Below are 25,162 nucleotides of genomic sequence, written 5' to 3' on the forward strand. Positions count from 1 at the left end.
AACCTCAAAATATACGCATATCAAGAGGCGCGCGATCTATTCAAATCATGAGAATCGTCAGCATCGAAATCTGGAAATATTAAAATCACAATCTCCTGAATTCATTTCAAAGCAGTTAGCAGATAGATATATAAATAGAATCGCTGAAGTGCTCCGACCGGCAATAGTGCACCTTCGAATTTTCGAATTCAGAAGAGGAGAAATGGGTTGCGTCCGCAACTCAGTCATTTACAGAGTCTCCTACTATATTCACACGGACATAGCCCTGTCATAGGATTGGATCATGTGATCCAATTTAAAGTCTTTTAGGAGGGTTTTCGTTTTTTTACTTCATGACTGTTACGCATGCTTCCATTAACAACGTGACAGAATAGTGTGACTTTTATGTTCCGTCCTTGGAACACGTGTGACATTCTAGATACTTAAGTGTTTTATTAATCTCTTCTATATTAGTAATTCGTGAAGGTAAATTTTAAATTTAAATTGTTCGTTCATTTGTTAAATAATTAAAAACGCATATGACCCTAACTTCCAATTCTTTGTAGAACCCTGACGGACCGATGGAACCGAATGGAGCATCTACAAAGTACCCGTAAAGACCCCATTGGGTCCCCATTCGGTTCCCTTTTAAAAAACTAAAAAAAAAGCAAAATCAACTTCTAAATTTTTCAAATTCGGATTCTACGTTAAAATTTGCATTAGAAACTCACGGAGCAATCGCAATATTTTTTCTTGCAGCGTTAAATACTTTAAAAAATGAAATACCTGTCATTTGCATGGACCGAGGGCGGCTTCAAGTGCAGCTTCTTTTAGTAGCAGTTAATAAGCGTTCTGTCGGTAAGCTTAAGAATGTTGTCTGAATGCTAGCGCCACGCAGTGGAAATCTCAGGCAACAATGCTGCGGTGCAAGTGAGAAAGAATTTTATTTTTAAACTTCACACGCAACATACTACATGAGTTATTATGGATGCGCTTGAAGTCACCTTCAGCAGAATTAAATGACATTTAAAAAATTTTTTAACGCTGAAAAAAAGTATTGCGATTACTCCGTGAGTTTCCAATAGAAAATTTAACGTAGAGTCCGAATTTAAACAGTTTAAAAGCTAATCTTGCTGTTTTTTTGAGTTTTTTAAAAAGGAACCGAATGGGGACCCCATTGGGTCTTTACGGGTACTTTGTAGAGGCTTCATGCGGTTCCTTTGGGCCGCCAGGAAAAAGCTAAATTTTTTAATACAACTTCTAGATAATCTGGATACTCAACTGCAAGAAAAGATTGCTTCACATATGTAATTTATAGTATTAATTTAATTAAATTTATTATTAATAATTTTTCATAATTTCTTTTTTATTAAAAAAAGACTTTCATGAACCTATGTCAAATTTATTAGAAAACTTACATTTTGTACTTGCTCGTAGCTCTTAACGAGATTCGGCTACCCTTCTTCCATTAGAGCGGAGCAAAGAAACGATAAGGAAGACTGAAAAGCCTCGAAACATAGTGGATCGTGGTAGGATACAAAATATGGACAAATAACAAAGACAAGATATTCAGGTGGTTAGGTTGTCTCCTTTTGTTGCTCTCTTTTTTTATTCGTTATATAACTGTCCCTAATGAGCCGATCACAGTGTAGTTAATTTATTACAGTGTGCATATTATACAAGAAGGCTTTAAAATAAATTCGTTAAAAATCAGTTTTTAGGAAAGAATACACTTAAAAAAGTCTATTTGAGTAACATCATTGTACAAAAGCATTTAAAAATAGAGACATATGTATGTGAACAATACTGTAATCGGCTCATTAGGTACAGTTATATAACGAATAAATAAAGAGAGCAAAAAAAGGAGACAACCTAACCACCTCAATATCTTTTCTTCATTACTTGTCCATATTTTGTATACTACCAAGATCCACTACACACACACACACATACACACACACACACACACACACATATATATATATATATATATATATATATATTAATTTGGAATTTAATTGGATGTAGAAAATGATAACGCATTTTCTGTGAAGATCTGTACAGATATTTAATTTTTAAATGCTGATGCCATTATGCTGATTATGCTGATTTATGAATAATGCTGATGCTTTAAATGCTTGCCATTTAATAGGATAAAAATACATCTTCTAATATTAGGCAAATGCTTTTAAGTCACAAGAGCAAATATGATGACTTTGAAACAATAATAATTATTATTTTGTGACTTTTTTTATCGATGTCGGTGGAATGTCTTTTTTTGATCTACTAGTCGTGAATAGGTAATAATTTTTATTATTACGAGATTTCTCTCAGCAACTCGGAGCCTTATCAACTATATAACACTTACAGAAATAAACTACGACATGTAGTCGGATATTATGTAACGGTATTTTAATTGAGAATTATAGTTAAAAACAACATTAAAATTTCGGTTAAACAACCATTAAAACAATTATTGTGTGCGGAAGTCGAGTTAAAAAATCGGTAAAATATAAGTTAAATAAATATTAGATAAATCACTATGCAGTGCATTTTTAGTGTTTAATATGCAAACGATGTACGCAGCATTCCTGCTAGCCGTGGCTACCCATTATTTATACATTTGACACTAATAATGCACTGCATTTCTGACATTTAGGAATATTTTCATTGGTAAGGATAAAATAGCCCCGCAAAAATGTTTGTTTTCCTGAGTCTTAGATGCCAGTATGATATTCCTACATGAAGAAACTTTCAGTTATAAAATTTGATAGTATAATATTTATTTTTACAGTAAAACAATAGCAAGCCAGGATATAGTCACTATTGCAAGAATTAGTATTGTGAATATTAAACTCTGAAGTTACTATGTTTATTGAAATATAAAATTAATGATTACATAATTGCGCTTATACCAAAAGAAACTTCGTATAATCCCTAGGACAGACTGTGAAGTTTACAAAACACAATAGTTAAGAATTTCTGTCTATGTTCATTCTACGAATATCTAATTTTTCCCATAGAAAATAGAAAAAACTGCCATGGTCGAAAGAACAAAGTAAAAATAAATTGGCGTTCACTTCACGCACAATACATTTTATACATTGAACATACAATTACATATTTTATTCTAAGCTGAAACAGAAAAAAACCTTGTTAGAAGAAATCAGTCCGGGCGGAAATTGAACACGGGTCTACGGGCAGCAGAACGGATATATTTTCCCGTGATAAAACAAATTATAAGGTTTATGAATTTTATCATCCTCATGAGTTTCGGCGCGTGTAATGACGTCGTTTGGTACTGAATCGCGAAGCACTTCATTCAATTGTTTTTCCTTTCATTGCACCTTGCCATTGAAAATAGTCATTTTTCTTACCTGTTTTGCAACTTACGTTATTTTAACTACTAGTTATTGCAACTACGATTTTATCATTTAATTTGTGAATATCACTTTTTTCAACTTCAATCTGCTATCAAAAATATGAACTTTTCTAACTATAAATGGCAATTATTAGGTTTGTAGTATATTTATAAATAAAATGGAAAATGTATTTCTTCGTATGGCTGCGGCAATAATACTATTTTCTCGGCGATATCCTAGATTGCCATCGAACTTTAAAAAATATCAATGTTATAATGCCAAATTTTAAGAACAAGAGTTTCTCTGTGTATGTATTTTTTCCCGCTGAAACCGAATATGCAACTTGTTTAACGCCTGCATGTCAGAATTCTGGCATAACCTCAAAAACACCCAATAAACCACTAAAACTGCAAAATTGATTCACCCTGTACCATTTTCACCCTCCTCCCCTTAATCTGGTAACCCTATAACCTTATGGATTCATAAGCCTTTTAACTTGTAATAATATAACCTAATAACCTAAAAATCCCGTAACCACATTCAGAAGAAAAATATTGTTTGGGAAAACAGAACAATTACTACCGCCACAACTACTTGTAATATGATTTTTCTGCCCGGTGAAAAATCTTGTTAATGGAAAAAAAAGTGTAAGATGATCTTCCACAACTCAGTAATGGGGGGGGGGGTTACCCTTTGTCTAACTGAACTGAAAAAAGAAAATCCAAAATGTAAAGATAGGCCCGAGTGACTATCATGGCTTAAAGCCTGAAATATTAAAAAAAGAAGTCCACAGTTTTTAAATTTCTATTTTATAATTTTTGAAATTAACTTATTTTGCTCCTATTAAATTTGTTTCTTTGGCTTTACTATAAGAAAATCCTAACAAACTTCCTCTGGCTCTGAAAGAAAAATTCACTGGGGTGAGGAGCATGAGTTATTCCTAATCTAAGGAATAATAATAATCTAACCCAGTCTTACAATTTTAAGAGACTCATGATCGGTTCCCACAAATCATAATGCATGAACTAGCACCGACCATGAGTAGCGACGCGAAACAGTTTTTAAAAGCGTATTTTCAGGTAAAAAGGAAGGCTTTACCATTAACGAATCGCCAACGCGAAAGATGAACGTCCAACACTGCCGATTTTAACTTTAAAGTGAAGGTGTGACAATTAAGAAGACTAACTTCTCATTTCTCACCTCTCCTTCAAGGGGTTGATCATACTCTAGTCAACCGAGATGAAGAAAGAAGCAACAAAATTTGGGAACATTAACATAAAAAAAAAGGAACGCGTCAGAGCGCGATTAGCCTAGTCAGTAGGTTCGCTTGGTGGTCCGTTGTGGGGATGGCCAAACCGGTTCCTTGCAAGAACCGGTTCTTCGTTTCTCAGAACCGGTTATTTGGAACCGGCCCTAAATGGTCGCAAGTCGGTTCTGGAACCGGCTCTCCAATCGACTCTTCGATTCTCGTCTGCTCTCTGTACAAAACTGATGCGTGACTACTGACAACGCGCGACGGCACGATGGAGTAGGACGAGCATGCTGTATACATGTGACTGTAGAGTCTAAATTCAGAGTCTAAATTCAACAGAACAGTTTTCAACATAAAGAAAATTAGAGACACCCGCTCCGCTACAAATCACGAAGTAAGCTGAAACAGTATTCACAGAGGTCCTCTAATTTTACAACTTACGGGATTCAAAGGAACGGTGCTTTAATTATTAAAAGGACTGTGGTCGTAATTCTACCTGAAAATTGAGATGACCGATTGTCGGTTCTCTTTAGGAAGCGACAACCGTAGTGACCACGTGTTCTTAAAATTTGTTTCGCTTTACAACAGGATAGTATATTTTTGAAAGTTTTTCCACGTCGGTTCTTAAATTGAAAGCATTCACATTGTCAGCAATATGACACATTTCCATTATATCTTTATATCTTGGTATCTTTCTTGTGTTCTGTAACCCTTACTGCTAACGGACGTTTAGTTTCGCCTATGTAAACCGCTTTGCAATTTTGACCTTTGCACCAAATGCCACAAACAATATCGCTATTTTGAAAATTATTTAATTTATCTTTAGCGGGCCTCAAGATCTACGTAAGGTCTCTTTTGTTTTTAACTAAACGATAAGTGGTTCAAAAATCTATCGGATACTGATATACCAGAAAATGTTGCTAAAGTCACTTGTCTATGGAAAAATTATGGAGTAAGAATAGAAAAAGATCAAACACAGGTGTACGATCTAATAGCCAGTGTTGAGTCTAATATCAACAAAATACCAGAGATAGATCAGGATCGCGCTAGGCTAAATTTTGCAAGTAATATATGTGGGGTTATGAATTCGGTCTACGCCGTAAAGACAAAACTCATACAACCTTTGAAATAACTCAGGCAGGCCGAGAAATTTGCAAAAGAAAACCCTCAGATTATTTTTGTTAATGCGGACAAGGGTCATACTACCGTCGCGATGAAAAGAGAAGATTAAGATGCGAAAGTTAATACATTATTAGAAGATCGGGATACTTACGTTAAAAGAAGTAGGGATACAACTCAAAAAATTGCCATTGAAGTCACAAAACTAATTTAAAAATGGGAATCGAAAAAATTTATTAATGAACTCAACCCAAAACAGTTAAAAGTTTATCCCACTAACCCTTCAAGATTATATGGCCTTCCAAAAATTCAAAAGCCAGGTGCCTCACTTAGGCCGATCGTTTCTTATGTAAGTAGTGCCACTTACCAATTAGCAACATTCACCAATAATATAATTGCAAATAATATTGAAGCTCCTAAATCGGGAGTGCTGAACAACTTCGATTTAGTGAAGAAAATGAGGAATTTCAGCGAAAAAACAAACATTCCATATACATATTTTGAGGAAGGTCTTCAATTATGTCTAAATAGTAAAGATTTTAGTTTCAAAAACCATCACGTGTCTCAATGTTATCCGCCAATCGTCGTCTCCAGGATCCTTGGCGACCGGCATCTTGCAGAGAGGGGGAAAGGATTGTTCTGGCGGCAAAACATAAGGAAAATTTCGTTTAAAAAATAATATGGTAGGTTTGAGTTAAACTCTTAGGTCCAATGACTAAAACCACTCGAAACCCACTGTAAGTACAGGAAATATTTAAAGCGTGTTTGAAACGAAACCAATAGGCCGTTGCGCCTTCTACCATTTCCGGGGATTCCGGTGTGAACTTAGTGAGAGGTGGCCACTCCGTTTGAGAAACACCTGTCTCTTTTTGCCTTCCGGTGGTTCTTCCCGTTATCAACGTGGAGAGTTCAGACTTCTTCAAGGTGGTTTTCTTCTTCCTCTCTGTGGTCGTTTGGTCAGTCAATTGGATAGAAAGAGACGGGCTAGAATAAATACGGAGAATACAAATGGCAGATTTGCGGCGATCTCAAGATCTTGACAATGATTCTATGTCAGCAATCTGGTTTTACGAAATTCCCATGCTTTCTTTGCTTGTGGGATGGCAGGGATCGTAAGAATTATTAAGTTAAGAAATATTGGCTAGCTAACTGGATTATAAATTTGTTATAAACAAACTTTTCGTTGAGCCGGCTAAAATTCAACTTCCTCATTTGCTCCTCAAACTCAGTTTGAAGAAACTGTTCGTAAAAGCTTTGGATAAGGAAGGAAAACGCTTTGCTTATTTAATCAAACGATTCCCAGCTTTTTCAAACGCGAAATTGAAATAAGGAGTCTTTGATGGATCTCAAATTCGTAAGATGTTGTGAGATGAAACGGTTATTGCCATGATGAATATCAAGGAACGAGATGAATGGCTGAGCTTTAAGAATTTGGTGGAGAATTTCTAAGGCAATCACAAGAGTGACAACTACAAGAAATTAGTGTCTAACTTGCTCAAAAACTACAACAAAAATGGGTTGCTTGATGAGTTACGAGCTACGCTTACCAGATAATCTTGCAGATTAAAAACGAATAGGATAGCAGACTTTTGTTGAATGCTTAAAAGGGAATGTGCTTACAGTAGCAAGTAGCTGAGACGAAATCCATTGCACAGATCCTTTGATGATAAAAGAGTTCGAAGAAATAAATAAAATCGCTATCATGACTTTACTGACGTTGATACTGATGAAAGAAATTTATAAAGAAAAAAAGTGAAAGAGTTTTTAGGTTTTGGTGTCTGAATGAGGTTACGGGATTTTGAGGTTATGGGGTTATATTATTATTAGGTACGGAGATTATGCAGTAAGATCATGCGGTAAATTATTAGCGTTACATATGTAAATAATGGACAGCCATGGTTAAGTGGAGCTTTGCGTACATCGTTTACATATGTAACACTAATAATGCACTGCATAGTAAGCGTTATAATGTTTGTTTAACTAAACGATTTTGTAATAGGTCTTGCGAAAGGTGTATTTCATATAGTATTAAGTTTTAGTCAATTTCAGCAACAACTGTAAAGGAGGAAGTCGGTTTAGCATTTAAAAAGCAGAGAAAAATTTATTTCTTAGCATTTCTGACTTTTGAGGCTATTTTTATTAGTAAGAATAATTCGTGTAAATCTTGATTGAATTGACAAGAGGATTTTTTTCTTTATAAGCAATATTGTGCATAAACGGAAAAACCGTATTGCTACTTGAACTATACACAAGTTCATTTTAGCAAAATATCTTTCATTACTATACGATATTTGTAATACAGCTAAACTTAATGCGCAACATAACGACAATCGTATTTTGCCATCGTTACGTTATAATTTTGTTCAGACAACGATGAAAGTATAGTTGCTAGACCTATACCGGTATAATGTCTCGAACCAGGCTGTATGAATAAGAAAACTATACTGATTTGTTGCGGGACCCACAAAAAATTATACTTCGACTACCATATTTTCATTTTATATTATTCATATAATTGAGGCTCTGGTTTGCAGAACTTTTTGTGCATGCGTTTGTTTTTTGGCAATTTTATTGTGAACAAATTAATGGGCTGGCATTTTTTGTAATCTAGAACCTCAATGCTTTGTTATCATTTTTCTACATTCTTATCTGAGAAGGTGTTAGATGTTGGTAAAAGTTAACCCCCTACTTTCCTCAAATGCCACGTTTCGTCACCTTCTGAATCCGAAAAACAGTTTTTCGCGAATGGATGTAAAGAAAGATTTAAAAACTACATGAAGGGCTATTCATAGTATTAAAACAGACAAACGATTTATCGTAGTTATGACAGGCATCGTATTTTTTCAGGATAGCTATACATTGTATTGTCACGTCAAAGATCTTTTATCCATCGTGGTGCAGTATGATGTTTAACAATGCTAGTATAGTTGTGGGGTCCATTCGGCAGTGTTGGTGGAAGAACTATACTTTCTATTTGTGAGAAGTAAAATATAGTTCTCTGGGCTATATCGTTCTTCCCGTGCACTTGCTTTTACATATAGTAGAAGTCCGATAACTTGCCGTCCTATAAGTGTACGCTTCCCTTAAAACGTCTTCACACGTATGGCAGGCACACTAATTGTGATTCTCCCACTACGTGTGCTATTTTTCTCATGATTTGCGCACATGATTTATGCATGCGCGCATCTAATATCGTGATAATAGAGGGGACATCCGATAAGTTCGCAATTCCTGGAATTTTACGCCCCTACAGCCTCAGAGTTGGAAAGTTATCGGACTTGTACTGTACGAAGAAGGATATTAGAAGCACAAAGTTTTTTCTTTTCTGAAATTTGTATTTTACTTTTGAATTAAAAAGAACAATTATACTACAAAAATCTTTTATTTATCCATTAAAATAGCACAAAGATTTAAAAAAAAATTTCAACTCCAGTAAAAATGAACATAAAATATTCAAAAAAATATTTCTTCAAAGCAAAACTTTCTTAAACTACTTATGTACCTGACAGTATAGAAAATTTTATAGGCCTGAAAATAGAAAGCTTAAGCCGAGGTTGGTAGAGAAAAATTTTCAGAATCAGCAAACTCTTTTTCCTTATCGTAGGCAAAGAACCGAAGAGTATAGCGGAACCTCGTTACGAGCTACGAGCAAGTCTAAGATACCTGAGTTTTCCAAGAATTTTCAGATAGATTAATAAAAGCCTTTTTTCAATGGTAAGAATCTATGGGATGAAAAAAATGTACTAAACTAAGATAATAATTAATTTATCGCAAACTTTTTTATATGAGTTGGTAGGCGACCGATTGCCAAGAAATGCTTATGGGCACAATTAAGCTTCACTGGAAGCAAGTGAAGTATTTATAATGATTTATAAATCAGGAAGAATATGTCTGTCAAAATTCGTTATTTTCCCTTTTTTCAATCAACGGTTAACTATAAAAAATATCAAAATAAACTTATCCGCGAAGAATAAGATGCCGAATACTTTTTTATTTAATTATTTTGCACTAAAACTAATCCTCTTCGTGGAAATCGATAAAAACTTCTAGCAAAATTATTTTCGCCTCTATTTTGCATCATTATAAAAAAAGCGGAAGCTTATAATAAGGGAATCGAACAGGACTGGGTTGCTCTAGTTTCTCGATGTACACAAATAATATATATGGTACCTGAAACCATTTAGGAAAACGTACCAGCGTGTCAGCTTGTGGTTCGAATATTTTTTCCGGTTCAGCCATGTGATAGCTCTGCTATCTTTTCGCAGAACGAATCGTCAATTTTTTACATAGGGGCGATACCTTGTCTTAAGAATCAATCAAACGTAGTGTATATGGTTATCGTAATCCTCAAAATAAGCGATAATATCATCGAGATATGCAACGCAGACCTCTTCCCAGTAACCGACCAAAGCGTGGCGCATGAGGTTCGGGATCTGCTAACTTTTCAAGTTCATGGTTGTAATATCTTCGCTCTTCGTACATCCTAAGCACTTCGTCGATATGCGGTAGGCACTGTGTTGCATCAAAAGTCTGGTCATTAAGCCGGCAATAATCATCGATACAAAAACGACATTCTCCGCTCTGCTTGATGGCGATCATTATCACTGAACTCCAGGGAGAGGTAGTAGAGTCGCTCATGCCATCTGGGAGCATCCCATGAAGATGCTCATCAATCATTTTTCTTCACATCGGAGTACCGCTGAGAAGCTTCCCGCAAAGGCCACTGGTTCAGCGAGCAGGTACTGTTCCTGCAGAAATACAGCGACTGATTTATTGTCAACTTGACGTCGGGAACAGAAATACGCCTGCCATCGGCGGAGCCTGTAATTGGAAGGCATGAATAAGACATAACCAATCGTAATCCAATAGAGTCGGCGCTGTCATCGCTGGAAGGGGGGAGATTAGATAAGTCAGCGTGTTCAGCGACAGCTTGGAGATGCACAATCCGCGGGGTCCACTGGAAGAGTGTGAAAGTAAAATGAGATCACGAAGGTGCGCTCTTCATGCGAACGGACAAGGGCACCAATCGGTTGGTTGGATTCCCATCTTGGAGCGATGATAGAGTGTTCTTGGAAGTTCGTCTCAGAGAGTGCGTCGATACGAGGGTCCTGAGCGAGCCGATAAGGATATGTGGAAGTCCATAACAATCTGCGACGATGCCATCTAGGTAGGTCGTGGGGTGATCGTGGAGAGCGGGGTGACCAAGCTCAAAAGAAGAGCGGTTCGGTTCGGGAAGGGGATCGAGTTTCTCGCCGAAGTGAAGTTGGCGGTGAGAAATGCAACGGAATGACTGAATGTTCCGACTCTCCAGTAGGTGCCCGATCTAAAAGGAGCTCCATGGCTACTGCGAGGAAGTCACTCGTTTCGCGTACGCCCGGCTTTGATGTTATCCTGGTCCTTTCCACCCCATTGCCAGCGGAACGGCATTGTAGAAAACTTAATTAGAGAGCAAAAAATAAGCAGGATCAGCGTGACTAGACGAGATGAGAGTGAGTCTGCACTCTTTACGCTTTTCCTAACAACTGGTTCGTTTATAGATCGTGGCGTTCGAGTGTGAATTAGTGCGAAGGACCATGACACCATGAACAATGATGCGCTAGTTCCAATGGCGAGGGTGACCATCGAACAGTGACGTTCCATTTTGACAAGGTAGGTCCAGCAATATAAAAAAAGTTGTTGATTTTTTGGACGCAGAAACTAATTATGGTGCAAGTAGGCAAGGAATTAACCATGTTTGTCGGCCAAAAAATACTACTATTCGAAACTCAAATCTTCGCGTACTGCTGGAAGGATCGAATACTCACAACTTTATTCAGGAAGTGCCGATCAGCCTTGCATTATCTGCGTAAAGGGTCAGGCGATAGATTCGCAGTTTATTCAAGGCAATGGTCGCATAGTTCAGATCCACAAAAACTTTTTACTACAACACTACAACGGCTAGGACTACTCATTGCTTAGGAGAATTTTACTAATTGCTTAGTGGAAGTTTACTAATTGTTTAGTGGAATTTTACTAATTCTCAGTGGAATTTTACTAATTACATTAGTACAAAATGTCCACTAATCAAATTAGTATTTTTCTACTAATCGTTAGTGACCGACTTCTTACTAATTGAATTAGTGAAATTTTACTATCAGTTAGTAAAATTTCACTAATTCAGATTTAGAAAGGGAGGTTCAGAAAAAATGAAATAAGGAAAAAAAGGAAATTGATATCAATATTAATATTTATATCTGTTAATATAATATTATTATAAATGTAATATCATATATAGTTAATTACATATTTTATTAAAATGTAATGAAATGTAAGTGTAAAATATATCTGTTATAATAGTATTAATCACGGAATTAATATTCTGATATTGCATATAAAAGAATTAATCGCGCGAAACATTTAAATAATTAAAATCGCCAATTTCTTGCATTTCTTTAAAATGCGAAATAGTTGATAGAATATTAAGATTAATACTGTTCTATGCAAAAATGAAATTATCTACTAGTTTAAAACTGTTTCCATCGGATGAAAGTTCTTCAGCTTGAATTATATGTTGTCTTTTAAATGAAATAAGATGACAGGTATGTAACCGAATTTACGGGAAAAATTTGTTGACAATGTTGTGAATATTTGAAGTTTAAAAACTGATACAATGATAACGTAAATTATCAAAAAAATTTCCAAGTATTTCTTCAGTGTGTGATATTGTTTGAACTAGAAAGAAAAAGGTAAATATTTGGATTATAAATCTATCTGTGTTACCTATCTATAAATATTTATATCAATAGTTTAAAAGAAAAGCACTTTCAAAAAATATGTGGATAATTTCCTGACAACACACTTTATCGTTTTTTTAAATTCAAATACTCATAATTCTTTACATGTACTGCAAATTACACGTGTGTAATTTGACGATATAGTCTAGCCTAGCACTTCTCTTTAGAATTCCGTAATAAGGAACGCCATCAAGCAAAGCGTAAACTATCCTTTCTGCATCAAGTATCACCGCCTTAAGGCCCTTTATCAGAATGACAGTCGCGTCCGAATTTTGAGGCCGCACGATTGAATATTTTTGTCTAATTTTTTGCCTACTTCATCTAAATAACCATATCTCAAATCAAGCAGAGCCGGTTTTTCGATAAAATGTTTATATTTTGTTTAATAATCAAAATATATAACAATAGCAGTGACACTCAATAAGAGCTGTACATGCATGTCCGTAGCGAGCCTGCTCACCCTCGTCAAACTCAAGTCAGAAGACGCCCCGCAGTGTGATGAATGACACGGAACGAATGAATTCTGGGCATTTTTACCGAGATTTCGGCTATTTAGAAAAACTGAAATTATGAACTCATTAATTAATTTAATTTTAATTAACAAAATTAATTATTTTATATAATTACAATAAATTAAAAAAAAAGATTCATGAAAATCGGTTAATATTTGTATTAATTACGTGATAGTTTGTAGAAAAAAACGAGTAATCTAAATGCTCATATCTTGAAGCAGGCCGAGCCGATTTTTGAATAAAATAATTACATTGTAGATTATAATCTAGATTATACGCGCCGAAAATGCATATACAGCCAAAACTGCGTGTTACTACTACTGTGCTTGCCTTTTTGATTATTAAACAAAATATAAACATTTTATCAAAAAAGTGACTCTGTCTGTTTCAAGATATGGTTATTTAGATAAGGTATGCAAAAAATTAGACTAAAATATTGAACAGTGCTAAATATTTGTAAAAAATGAATTTGACCATTCCTTGTTTGTGTCATCAATTACAGTAAATAGTTTTTTGTATGATGTACGGGACAAAAATTGTTTAAACAAATTATTTTTTTAAAGTAAAAAATATCCTGAAGAAAATAATTTTTCAGAATTCCTACGACTTACAGGGGCAAACAATTGTGAAAATAAATAATAATTGTTTAAACAAGTCAGACTAAATTCCCTAAAAACGTTCATTATTCCTGCACACGTTAAACAATTTTGCTTAATCTTTTATTTATTTGTTGTCAATTATATAAATGAATTGATTTTGCACATAAAAATTAAATGAAACAACGGATTCATAATGACAGTTTTTTAACAGACCGTTATCTCATTATAATAAAAGTGTCAATTTGTCGCTATTACGGATATAAGAATGACAATCGCGTGTGAATTTTGAGCTCGCATAGTTGAACGTTTTTGTCTAATTTTTTGCATACCTCATCTGAATAACCACATCTTGAAGCAAGCAGAGCTATTTTTGCGATAAAATGTTTATATATTTTTTAACAATGAGAAAGGGAAGAGCAGTAGTAATAACGCGCAGTGTTAGCTGAATATGCTGTTTAATCTAGATTTTTATTTTAATTTAGATGCACGTATAATCTAGATAGGCTCTGTGTCCTTTAAGATATGAGAAGGTAGATGACGTATGCAAGAAATTATTCAAAAATATTCAACCCTTTGGCTTTAAAAGTAAGAACCGAGTACTCCAATGCTAAATATCTTAAAATAAAGTACTTCGACCATTCGTTGATTGTGTTATCAATTACAGTAAATAATATTTTTTTACCATTTACGGGAAAAAGTTGTTTAAACAAATGATTTGTTTTAAAGTACTAATATCCAGAAGAAAATAATCTTTGAGAACGCCTACGACTTACAAGGATGAACAATTGTGAAAATAAATAATAATTGTTTAAACAAGTCAGACTAAATTCTCTAAAGACGTTCATTATTCCTGCATACGTTAAACAATTTTTCTGAATCTTTTATTCATTTGTTACCAATTATATAAATAAATTTATTTTTCACATTACAATTAAATGAATACAGGGTTTCATAATGACAGGTTTTGTAACAGACCGTTATCCCATAACAATGAAAGTGTTATTTTTTCGCTATTACGGAAATCAGAATGACAATCGCGTCTGAATTCTGCGCCCGCACGGTTCAATATTTTTGTCTAATTTTTTGCATACCTTATCTAAGTAACCATATCTTGAAGGAAGAAGAGTAATTTATTCGATAAAACGTTTATATTTTGTTTAATAATCGAAAAGGGAAGAACAGTAGTAGTAGCACGCAGTGTTAGCTGTATATGCATTTTCGGTCCGTATAATCTAGATTATAATCTATAATGTAATGATTTTATTTAAAAATCGGTTTTACGTGCTTCAAGATATGAGAATTTCTATGACGTATGCAAAAAATGAGTTAAAAACATTCAACTGTGCGGCCTACAAATTCAAAATAGAATACTCGTTGTTTTTACAAACTACCACGTTATTACTGCAAATATTAACCGGTTTCGTGAATCTTTTTTTAAATTTATTGTGATTATATAAATAAATTAATTCTGTTAATTAAAAATAAAATGTTCTTACTTGCATCGCAGCGATGTTGTCTGGGGTTTCCACTGCGTGTCGCTAGCATCCAGAAAAAATTCTTAAACTTACCGACGGAACGCGTAATAACTGCTACTAAAAGAACATGCACTTGAAGCCGCCTTCGGCCCATGTAAATGACAGGTATTTTATTTTTTAAAGTATTTTAAGTTTTTTAAAAGGGAACCGAATGGGGACCCAATGGGGTCCCCTCGAAATCAAGGCGAACAATAAATATTAGAACAAAGTGATGTTAATTCCTTTTGGCAGATCTGGATGTAAGGTAGGTCATTTTTTATTTATTATTCATCATTTTTTCGCTCTGCAAATAAAGGATCACATGTAATCAGTTCGTTAGATTTATTGCAATTTTGTATGTGAGAGAAGCAATACATTTTTTTTAATGTCAAGGAGTTTTCAACAGATTTACAAGGTTTCAAGGGACTTATTTTTATAATAATTAAATAGTAGATTATTGTTGCAGACATATCACTATTTAATTGAAGTCTATACGTACTTCTGACGTTTATTGAATTATCTTGAAATATGATGAAAAAAGATATTTCTGGTTACAAACGTGTAAAAAACTACGAAGAAGTGAACTGCAAGGTTCACGAATTGTCGGCAAAATTCGTAGTTTTTTACACGATTGGAACCAAAATATCTCGTTCTCGAAATAAATCATCGTGAAAGCATTATGCTTTCATATTGAGTATTATGAATTTTTAAAAATTGCAAAAACTTTTCCAAATATTAAGTTACTTGAAAATATTTTAAAGGAATGTGAAATATTTGACGGCATTTCAAAAAGATTCTAGAGAATTTTTAATTCACCTCAATAATTTGGAGATATTCCACCGAATTCTGTCATATTTACAAAAAGTCAATGGAACGTTTAATCCACTTCAGTAATTTAATGGGATTTTAAAGACTTTGAAATAGTCCTGAGAGTTTTAAAAGATTCGAAGAAATCAATAATAGATTTCAACAATTTAAAAGGATTTAAGGCTGGTTTTCAAATTGTCAAGCCATTTTTACATTTTGAAAAAGTATGAAGAGATATGAAACAATTTTAAATTAAAATATTTTTAAGGATTCAAAGAAATTTTCAAAACCTTTAAAAAAATACAAGCTATTTCAAAATATTTTGAAGAATTTAAAATATTACCAGGTATTAAATATAAAAATAATAATTTTGTATTACTTTTAATAGCAAAGAAGCGAAAAAAGTATGTTTGTTTACCCATATTTATAAACTCAATATCTCGGGAGCATGTTTTTATTTATTTACTTTTTAGACTGCAAATAGCATTTTTTATCTTGACCGTAGCCGAGCCCGCTCCAATTTTAGGTTAGTTTTAGTTCCAGATTGTCAACTTCCACATCTTTTATCTATAAACTAATCAACTTTTTTAGTACAAATTTTTTTTTGCCTCAAATCAGTAATAATTCAGCTCGGGAGTGCACTTTTGTTTTATCTTTAAATGGTGATTTCAATTTTACATAACGTTTTTTCGCTCTTCTGTAAGGTTGACAAAATTTCCCTTTGCGCCTTTTGGACTGCCGCGCTTGAAATATGTTTACAATGCACTGTACATTTTAAAAAACTTTTCTTTAATGCGATAATACCGATTGATGACACATGCACACGAAAAAAAGGTTTTCAGGGTCATCGTCACAGTATCTGTCAAGGCAGCAGGATTTTGTACTACAGACTGATAGCCATGCTCAAAGAATTACTAGCAAGTTCTTTTTACCAGACGCTGAATACAAGCAATTTATGACGAGACCAGTTTTCAGTCTTTTAATTTTTTTTAGGTTATGAATGGAATGCGACCTCGCTGAGTCAAATGACCTTTAAATTTGGACTCAGCGACCCTGAAAACATATAACCGCTTTGCTTTCGGGATGTTTCCATAAATGTTTTAACTTTTATCATTTTTTAAGGTTAGGAAAGAAATGCGACCTGACCGAGTCTAAATAGCCCCGGATTCCGAATCAGCGACTCCATGCCGTATAGAAATATTTATCTCGTCTAGTGGACAAGACCTTTTTTTCGTGTGCCTGTGTGATTATACCGCCTCTGGCAAAATGGTGAACACTCCAGGCCAGTTTCAAGAAAGATAATATATTATAAAAGTAAGAGTTTTTCTTATTATAGAGCAGAATTTTTCAATGCTGTCAATTAATCTGCGTTTATTAAGAATTATTGATTTAATTCTGAATTTTAATTTACATAAATTTAATTTTTTGCAGTCTTGGCTATTCATTCCTCATTGCCCCTTATTTCCGGTCTACAGGCTTGTTCGCCTTCGAAAGAACTGAAGATATGCCATCGTCAAAGCAGATGAAATCAATGGTAGCTATTTACAATTTGAGAGAGGAATTTCTGTAACCAGTAAGTCGTTGTCACTATTCATGGCAACGACTTTGGTCACTTCGCTTGCTGCCTGTAATGGAATTTAACAAGAATATTTACTGAGTAAATATAAAAAGTAGGGAAATCTGCACCTGAGGGTCCATATATTAGTGACCTTAATGAACGCTATATGTATGTTTGTATGTGTAACAAAAGATTTGTAGTCCAACTGTGCTATATTGACAATTAGCCTTAAACCCTCTCTCTCCTTTCCTCTCCCTACTTTTGTTTCCTAAACCGTCCTCTCCTTTCCTCTTTTCTTCTTTCCACCCTTTTCCTTTCCTCTTCCTCCTCTCCTTACCTCGCCTTTCCTATTCTCTCCTATTCTCTCCTCTCTTTTCCTCTCCTGTTACCTGTCAAAATAGTACTATGAAATAGACTACGAAACCCTAAACATGATATGATTGCATCTACTATCGGCGAGCAAATTCGAGTTCCCTGGCTTTGACGTTGAATAAGTATGTGAAGAAAAAATGGTAGGTTAATGAAAAGAGTCTCATTTTAAAGGTGCAAATGTTGCACGTTAATGAGTAGAAAAGTAATATTCCAGAAAATTATTTGTAGCTTACAGATCTAGAAAAAATTATAGCAAAAATCTGAGAAAATTCATGGTGGTACATTAAACATTTCTGAACAGATTGTAGTCGAAAAATTTGCAAAATATAAATAATTGTTCGTTTTTTGTGAATAAATATGCGAGCGCACTAGCTTTATTTTTAATGAAGATAATAAAGTGATTTAAATTCGAAGTAGTTAGTTAAACTATCTGTAATAGTCTACAATTTGAAAGGAACTATGTGCTTCTTGTTGTCTTCGTACAAATTGCGATATTTGAAGTCAGTTTTTTATATAGGAAAGAAAGTGCGAGAGCTCAACGTAGTGCCGTTTTTTCAGGAGATCGGCCTCGGTTTTCCTCAACACAGGAAAAGGGTTTGAAGGACAGAGTCAAGCTCTAAGGCACAAGTTGGGTAGGTCGGGTTGCGGAAAATCGAGGACGATCCCCTGCAAAAACGGCACCACGCTGGGCTCTCGCACTTGCTTTCCTATATAAAAGCTGACTTCAAATATCGTCATTATGCATTATAACTGAAGATAGTGCGGTCGCATACTTATTCATAAAAAACGAACAATTATTTATATTTTGCAAATTTTTCGACGAAAATCTATTCAGAAATGTTTAATCTACCACCATGAATTTTTTCAGATTTTTCCTATCATTTTTCTATAAAAAAATATGCTTCAAAGTTCACTGTTTTTAAAAGATATCAAATTTCGTTACTTTTCATCAGATTTTCAGATCTGTAAGCTACAAACAATTTTCTGGAATATTACTATTCTACAAACGTTTTCACAATTTTCCTAAGCAGATTAGTTTAAAGGAAAAATGGAAACAAGTGTGTAATTCTAAGAAAAAAAGCAATGTTGACAGTATGTATATCTGTTGTAATAACTTCTCTAATTCAAATTATAGAGATAAGAATTGTGTCAAGTTAAGATGGGATGCAGTACTTGCATTAATGATTTATTTTCAAATATAAGTTTTATTCATTCCGATAGGAAAGATGGTAAAAAATTTGACGGATGTGGCACGGTACAAAATCACAATTCGGATTTAAATTCTATTAAACAGCGCAATGAAACTGAAGTTGATAGTATTTTGAATGAGCATTCTGTGCTAAACTTACAGATCCGTACGATCCTTTCGAAGGCCAACGTGCTTTATTAGAAGATATTTAAAAAATCTTGTCGCAAACGAATTGTACGCCTCGGGAAGAGGCAATGTATAAACTTCTTTTTAAAATAACTAGGAAATAATACAAATTGCAAGAAAAATGAAAAAATCAAAGAAACGTATTTGAGCATCTTCAATAATTGCACAAGTAAAATTTATTTGCAGCAGTTGAAAAAGATTTAATGGAGGTAAAGAAACTCATTCAACCATTTGCAATTAAGAAACTGCTCTCAAAAACCGTTTACTAGAACGTGGACTCTGAATGGCAAATTATTTGCTTGATATTTTTTTAAGCGAAGTCCGAAATTATATATACACCTATCCTTCATTTTTACCTTGCCATCAACCAGATTATTGAAATCTGTCTCTGCTATTAGAATTAGCTAAAATTACTAAATTACTAAAGAGCTAAATTACTAAATTAGAAAAAAATTAAACAAGTAGTCTCACATTATATTACAAACAACACAATATCTACAGTCATTTTCAAACCCTTAATTGTTAAAATAATATCTGAGGTGCAAGAGTGCGGTTTCAATGTTATAGGTACTGTTTTCGATTAAGGGCCCACTAATAAAGCTGTTTTACATCAATTATGCGAAGAAACTTCTAAAAGACTTAAAGATAAAAAAGATATAAACGCGATCGAATCCTCCAACTATCACGAAAATGTAGAATCGCTACAAAAATCAGAATTTGCTTTTTTCTTGTAAATAAACAGTCCGTGGTACTAATATTCGATGTTCCACATCTGTTGAAATGCTTAAGAAATATGACGCTTGAGTGAGATGTTGTTTTCGACGACGACAAAGTAGTTAAATTTGAATTTTTTTAAAGCCCTTTCTGAACTTGATAAAAAAAAATAATTTAAAACTCTCAAAAAGTTAGAAAAAGAATATTTCGAATTTAAACAATCATGGGATAAATTAAAAGTACTGATAGCTGCTGCGCAATTACGTAGCTCAATTGTAATTGAGATTAATACGTAAGTTGCACATGGAAAACTCCCAGCTGAGGCTATCTTTAAGTCTTCATTCATTTATCTCGTTTACACATTATTCGATTCTTTAGATGATTCATCTGTTAAGCCGGGCAATATAAAAAAATGACGGTGTTCGGTATTTAATGAAACACCTCACGTATAATTTTAAACTGATATGATAGGTCATATATCTAAATGGCGTTTCTTAGAAAACGGTAAAGACGTGACGAACCGATTCCACTTTATAAAAGGTTGGCTGATCACTTTAAGATCAATGATTTACATTTTTAACAATCTCAATAGATTTGGGTCTCCCACTTATATCCACGTAATTTTAATCAAGATTTTTTGGAGAATCGGTTTTGTCTTGTCAGGCAATATTTAACTGACCGGTCCTTACGAAGAAATAATAAGGAGACCCAACTTCCAGTAGGAAGCATTTCGAAACTGGCAATAGAAACATTACCGTAAGTTGTAGGCACATTGCAGGAAGATCTTACAATTTCGTGCGAAGGTGCGCAATTGTCCTTTTCCTATAAATATAAAAGTGTGCGGGTGGGAAAGTTTGTCAAATTGACGCGATCTTAGGCAACGAGAGCGATTATATTTGAAATTATACAGGTTTTTTTAGGTTGAAAATGTTTGGAATTGTTAGAAAAAACAGTATTCTTCATTCCAACGTACGATTTTAAAAATAATAATGTACTACCATTTCAAGATTTCATGAGCAAACAATTTCATTATAATATACATACTTACCACGTTTATGATGCACTCTTTTAAATTTACAAGTCTTAACGCTGAAATCTTTCACTTAACCAGATCAATAGATCAACATTTTAATGGGAACATTTTAATGGGATTTTGAAAACAGCTGTACTCATCAATTTAAATTTGCCAGAAAGCCGGAGAAACTGTGAAAACGACGATTGCACTGCATTAGAATCATTAATACACTTTGTAGAATCCGATACGACGGATTAAGATTCCCTTAGTCCGGATATTGAGAAAGATCAGACTCATGTAATAAAAAACATAATTTGCCGAGAGAAAATCAAGAAGATTCATGACTTGAAGAGTTTGTTACCTATTGTTCAAGATATTTTACTCTCAGATTACAGCAATGATTCTTCTTCGACACATGCGAGTGATAAGGTGAAAGTACTAATTATGAACATTAGCAATAAATTGAAAGCTTTTTTGATGTAAGCAGGTATGTTTACCCACTCGAGGGTATTTTTATATCTGCTTTTTTGAAAGAAACAAGTAAAGACATAACATTTTGTTGCAAACATTCACCCGAAAAGTTGCTTATTATAAAAAGCGTTGGATAAATAATTAACGATTATATTGTACAAAAAAACCCGAAAAATATGTCGAAAAAAATAGGAAAAGCACGAAATAGTTAAATAAAATGCAAGTCTTTGTCAAAAGTTCTTCGATCACCCACAATAATTGCGGCCTGCAAAAACTTGCATTACTTCTATAAACATAGGATATATCAGTACTGAATATTCTAAGCAACTTCAAAGCTACACGAATTCAAATTCTTCCGTCCTACCAAAAATATCGAGTCATGCTAGTATTCTAAATTCTTACGTGCAAAGGAATTTATGTAGTCTTTGTAATCATAATATTAAGGGGATCCGTTCATAATCCTCGTGACGCAAATTACTCTAAAAAATCTCCCACCCACCATCCTTTGTGACACTCCATGACAAATTGTTAAACCCCGCCTCAATATCCCGTGATAAGTGGTTGATCCCCCCTCTCAAAAAAAGATAATCGCAGTTTTGTTTGTCAACTTTATATTTTTCATAATTCACACCATCGTACAAAACAAGAGCTTTACCAGTAGAGCCAAACCGCGCAATATTTAAAAAAGAAAAATCAAAATTCGGTCCATTTTTCGTGAACTCAACCAAGAGGTACTTTTGATGTTAAATACCAACAAAATTAGGTATTTTACGTGACTTTTAAACAAAACCCCGCTCCTCCCCTGTGAAAAATCGTGACATAACCGAAATCTCCTCCCCCCTCAGCGCGTCAAAATGTTTATGAACGGCCCTTAAAGTTGAAAGAGAAGCGAGTCAAATCTCGAAAGAAAAAGGCAGCAAGGTTTATATTGAAAAAAAATGTAAAAAAAGAAAAATAGCTGAATTCACTAATAAAAACCACGAAAACCTCGTTTAAGTGCAGGTGCTAAACATTAAAATCGACGTTAAACCGATGAATCTATTATGAAATATTTTTTTTAACATGATTATTCTTAATGGATGTTTTATTTACCAAACAGCGTATTATCACGTTAATTTGAAACGATATTTTAATTGTAAGTATCTTTTTAAAACAGGTTCAACAAAACTATATGTTCGTGTAATAAGTTTATAAATTATATGTACTTCAATTTTTGTATGTACTTATATCGATAAACGGTTTCACAAATTATTGGCAACATTAATAAGATTAATAAGTACAATATTAAAATTTTTAATATCGCGCTCGCATAGCCACTTGCGATTCTAGTTTCCCCAGGTCTCACATGAGCGTTGGTATCGCTCCAGAAATGGCCATGTTGGAAATGTTTATCTCCAATTTTTCGCACGAGGCTTCACCCCGTGTTATACAGTGCCCGCCGCTTATCGACGAAGTGCTTAAGGGCGGTTTCATACGAATGCAGATCAGCACATACAGTTCCCATATCTCTCAGTCTTGGGGACTTACTGCATGCAAAATTCCGAGCTAACAATCCAGATGTTCAGTGTCTTAAAATCTTAGTCTCGATATGCATTTTCGGATGCATTGTGGTCTTCGAGAAAATGTAATATGGCGGCTCTAATATGGCGCATGGGACGGGAAAAAATCATGGATGTTCAGTTAATATCATTAATCAAAAATCGACAATTACTTGAAACTGACTCGAAGTGCCCCATAAGAGGTTTTCAGTGTCGCTGATCATGAATCTGGACTCCTTATATGAAAATTCAAAATTGCGGAACAAATATGGCGGATGTAAGTCAACCATAACGTTTTAAGTAATTCTGATCAACGTGATCGACTTGGAAATTATTACCTGCATGTATTCGAGATTACTGACTACGAATCTGAAGTATAATAATAGTATGAGAATTCAAAGTAGCATATTCAATATGGCGGATTTTAGCCAGCCTTTATGTATTTAGTACTTCAAATGACCCTGATCAAGTTGTAAATGATTACTTTATGGTTTGCATCAGGGCCGTAGCGAGGTGGGCACGAGGGGGTGCTGAGCGCCCCCTGAGCTGGGCAGAGTAAGGCTTATTGAATTAACCTTCAAAATATAGATCGCCCCCAGAAAACTCTTTAGCACCGCTAAAATGCCGATACTGGCTACGGCCCTGTTTTCAATGGACACTGAATATGTGTCAATGGTCAAAATATCGGAATTCGATATCATGTACACAATATGACAACTGTGATTGGCTCAGGATATTCTCATGAATTATTTCCATAGTATCGGAAAACGTTATGTGCCTAGTACTGAACAATTGAAAGACAATCATTGGCGCCAGAGTATAGCATCACTTTCAATTGTTTATCTTTCACATAAATGAATGAATGTCCGCTCTGTATTTTTGTCACTTTCGGAGCAAGGCAACATCGTTTGTTGAGCTTTTTTTGAGTTCTGCTATGTATTTTTCTGGGGTAACGGAAGATTAGCATATGTTTTAATTTATTCTTCGCCCATTTTTAGAAGTCTTGTGATGTCAAAATTGCTTCATGCGCTGATTTAGCTTACAGAAAAGTAGGTGCGGCTTCTCTTTTGATGGCGGCACCAATACCATCACATGCACCTTTTCCATTGCGGTAGCTTGAAACCTCCCGGTAATAAGCGTTGAATAGAGAAAAATGAATATTTTCAAATTTCAGCGTAAAATTAAAGATTATTTTATTATTTTGAATGCACAATTTTTCCATCTGTCTAAAATGTCTTTATAAGAATAAGATATCTGAGAAACTAATTTATTCATATTTCCATAGCGGCCGCCGCATAGGTTCCTATCACCAAAAGAGAGTTAAAATTATTTTAATTCACACATTTAAATAGATTTCTTTGATGGATTTTTTAAGACGTTTGAATAAATTATTGAAATGTAAATAAATATAAATTTGAATATTTTCGAATTTATAAGTTATAAATATATTCAATAATAATAAATAGGTTAAATAAATACTTTCGTTAAATTTTACGAAGTCGATTGAGAGGAATAGGATTTGCACTTTTTCTGATGATGTTGGGTGAATCTTAGACGAAGGAAAAATCGCGTATTTATAGGAATACAAATTCCTAATTTTTCTGAATTCAACGCCTATTACCGGGCTATTCGCCCTCTTTGTGAAAATTTTTGCTTATGATGCATTGAATGCATCAATTGTCAAATAACTTTATAGTGCTGCGTGGGGCCATCAGCCACATAAATAATTATTCTGACGACTTTTTGGTAAACCATCTTAATTTCTGATATAAGGTCTGTTTGCATAATGTACAGTGCAATCGTATCATGATTCGTATAAGCAGAAAACAGTACAAGGCTTAAGTGCCTTATTTCTTCAACCAGATCTTGAAGACTATACTACAGGATAGACTATGCACTATGCACTAATAATTACTGTCATGAAATGCCTGCGCAGCGTTTTGTACCACGTACCTGAATTTTTCAGAAAAATGGAATAGAATTAATACCTCACCTTCTTTCAGATGGCTTTAAGCTTGATCAAATATTCTGAGATGATTAAGCAGTAGTTTCTGTCGTCTAACACATAGTTCGTCAACAAAATTCTCTGCATAAGGGCATTCCTTTTTTAAATTGCACCTATCAGTCGACTGTCATATACTATTGATTGCTTGAGATACCTTTTGTTCTTGAAAAACTTGATGCATGTAATCACAAAATTCG

At 34.1% G+C, this 25,162-nt stretch overlaps 1 protein-coding gene across 1 annotated transcript in view; it reads left to right on the top strand.

The window, feature by feature from the left end:
- LOC117169660 overlaps nucleotides 1-17,108 on the top strand; it is a 39,861-nt gene extending 22,753 nt beyond the window's left edge. The window contains exon 2 of the mRNA XM_033356139.1: nucleotides 17,040-17,108. Within this exon, the coding sequence (XP_033212030.1) occupies nucleotides 17,040-17,044 (5 nt within the window). The 3' untranslated portion in view covers nucleotides 17,045-17,108. The remainder of the gene's footprint in view (nucleotides 1-17,039) is intronic.
- The last annotated feature ends 8,054 nt before the right edge of the window (nucleotides 17,109-25,162 follow it).

Source organism: Belonocnema kinseyi, chromosome 3 (assembly GCF_010883055.1).
Source record: "Belonocnema kinseyi isolate 2016_QV_RU_SX_M_011 chromosome 3, B_treatae_v1, whole genome shotgun sequence".
NCBI lineage: Eukaryota > Metazoa > Arthropoda > Insecta > Hymenoptera > Cynipidae > Belonocnema > Belonocnema kinseyi.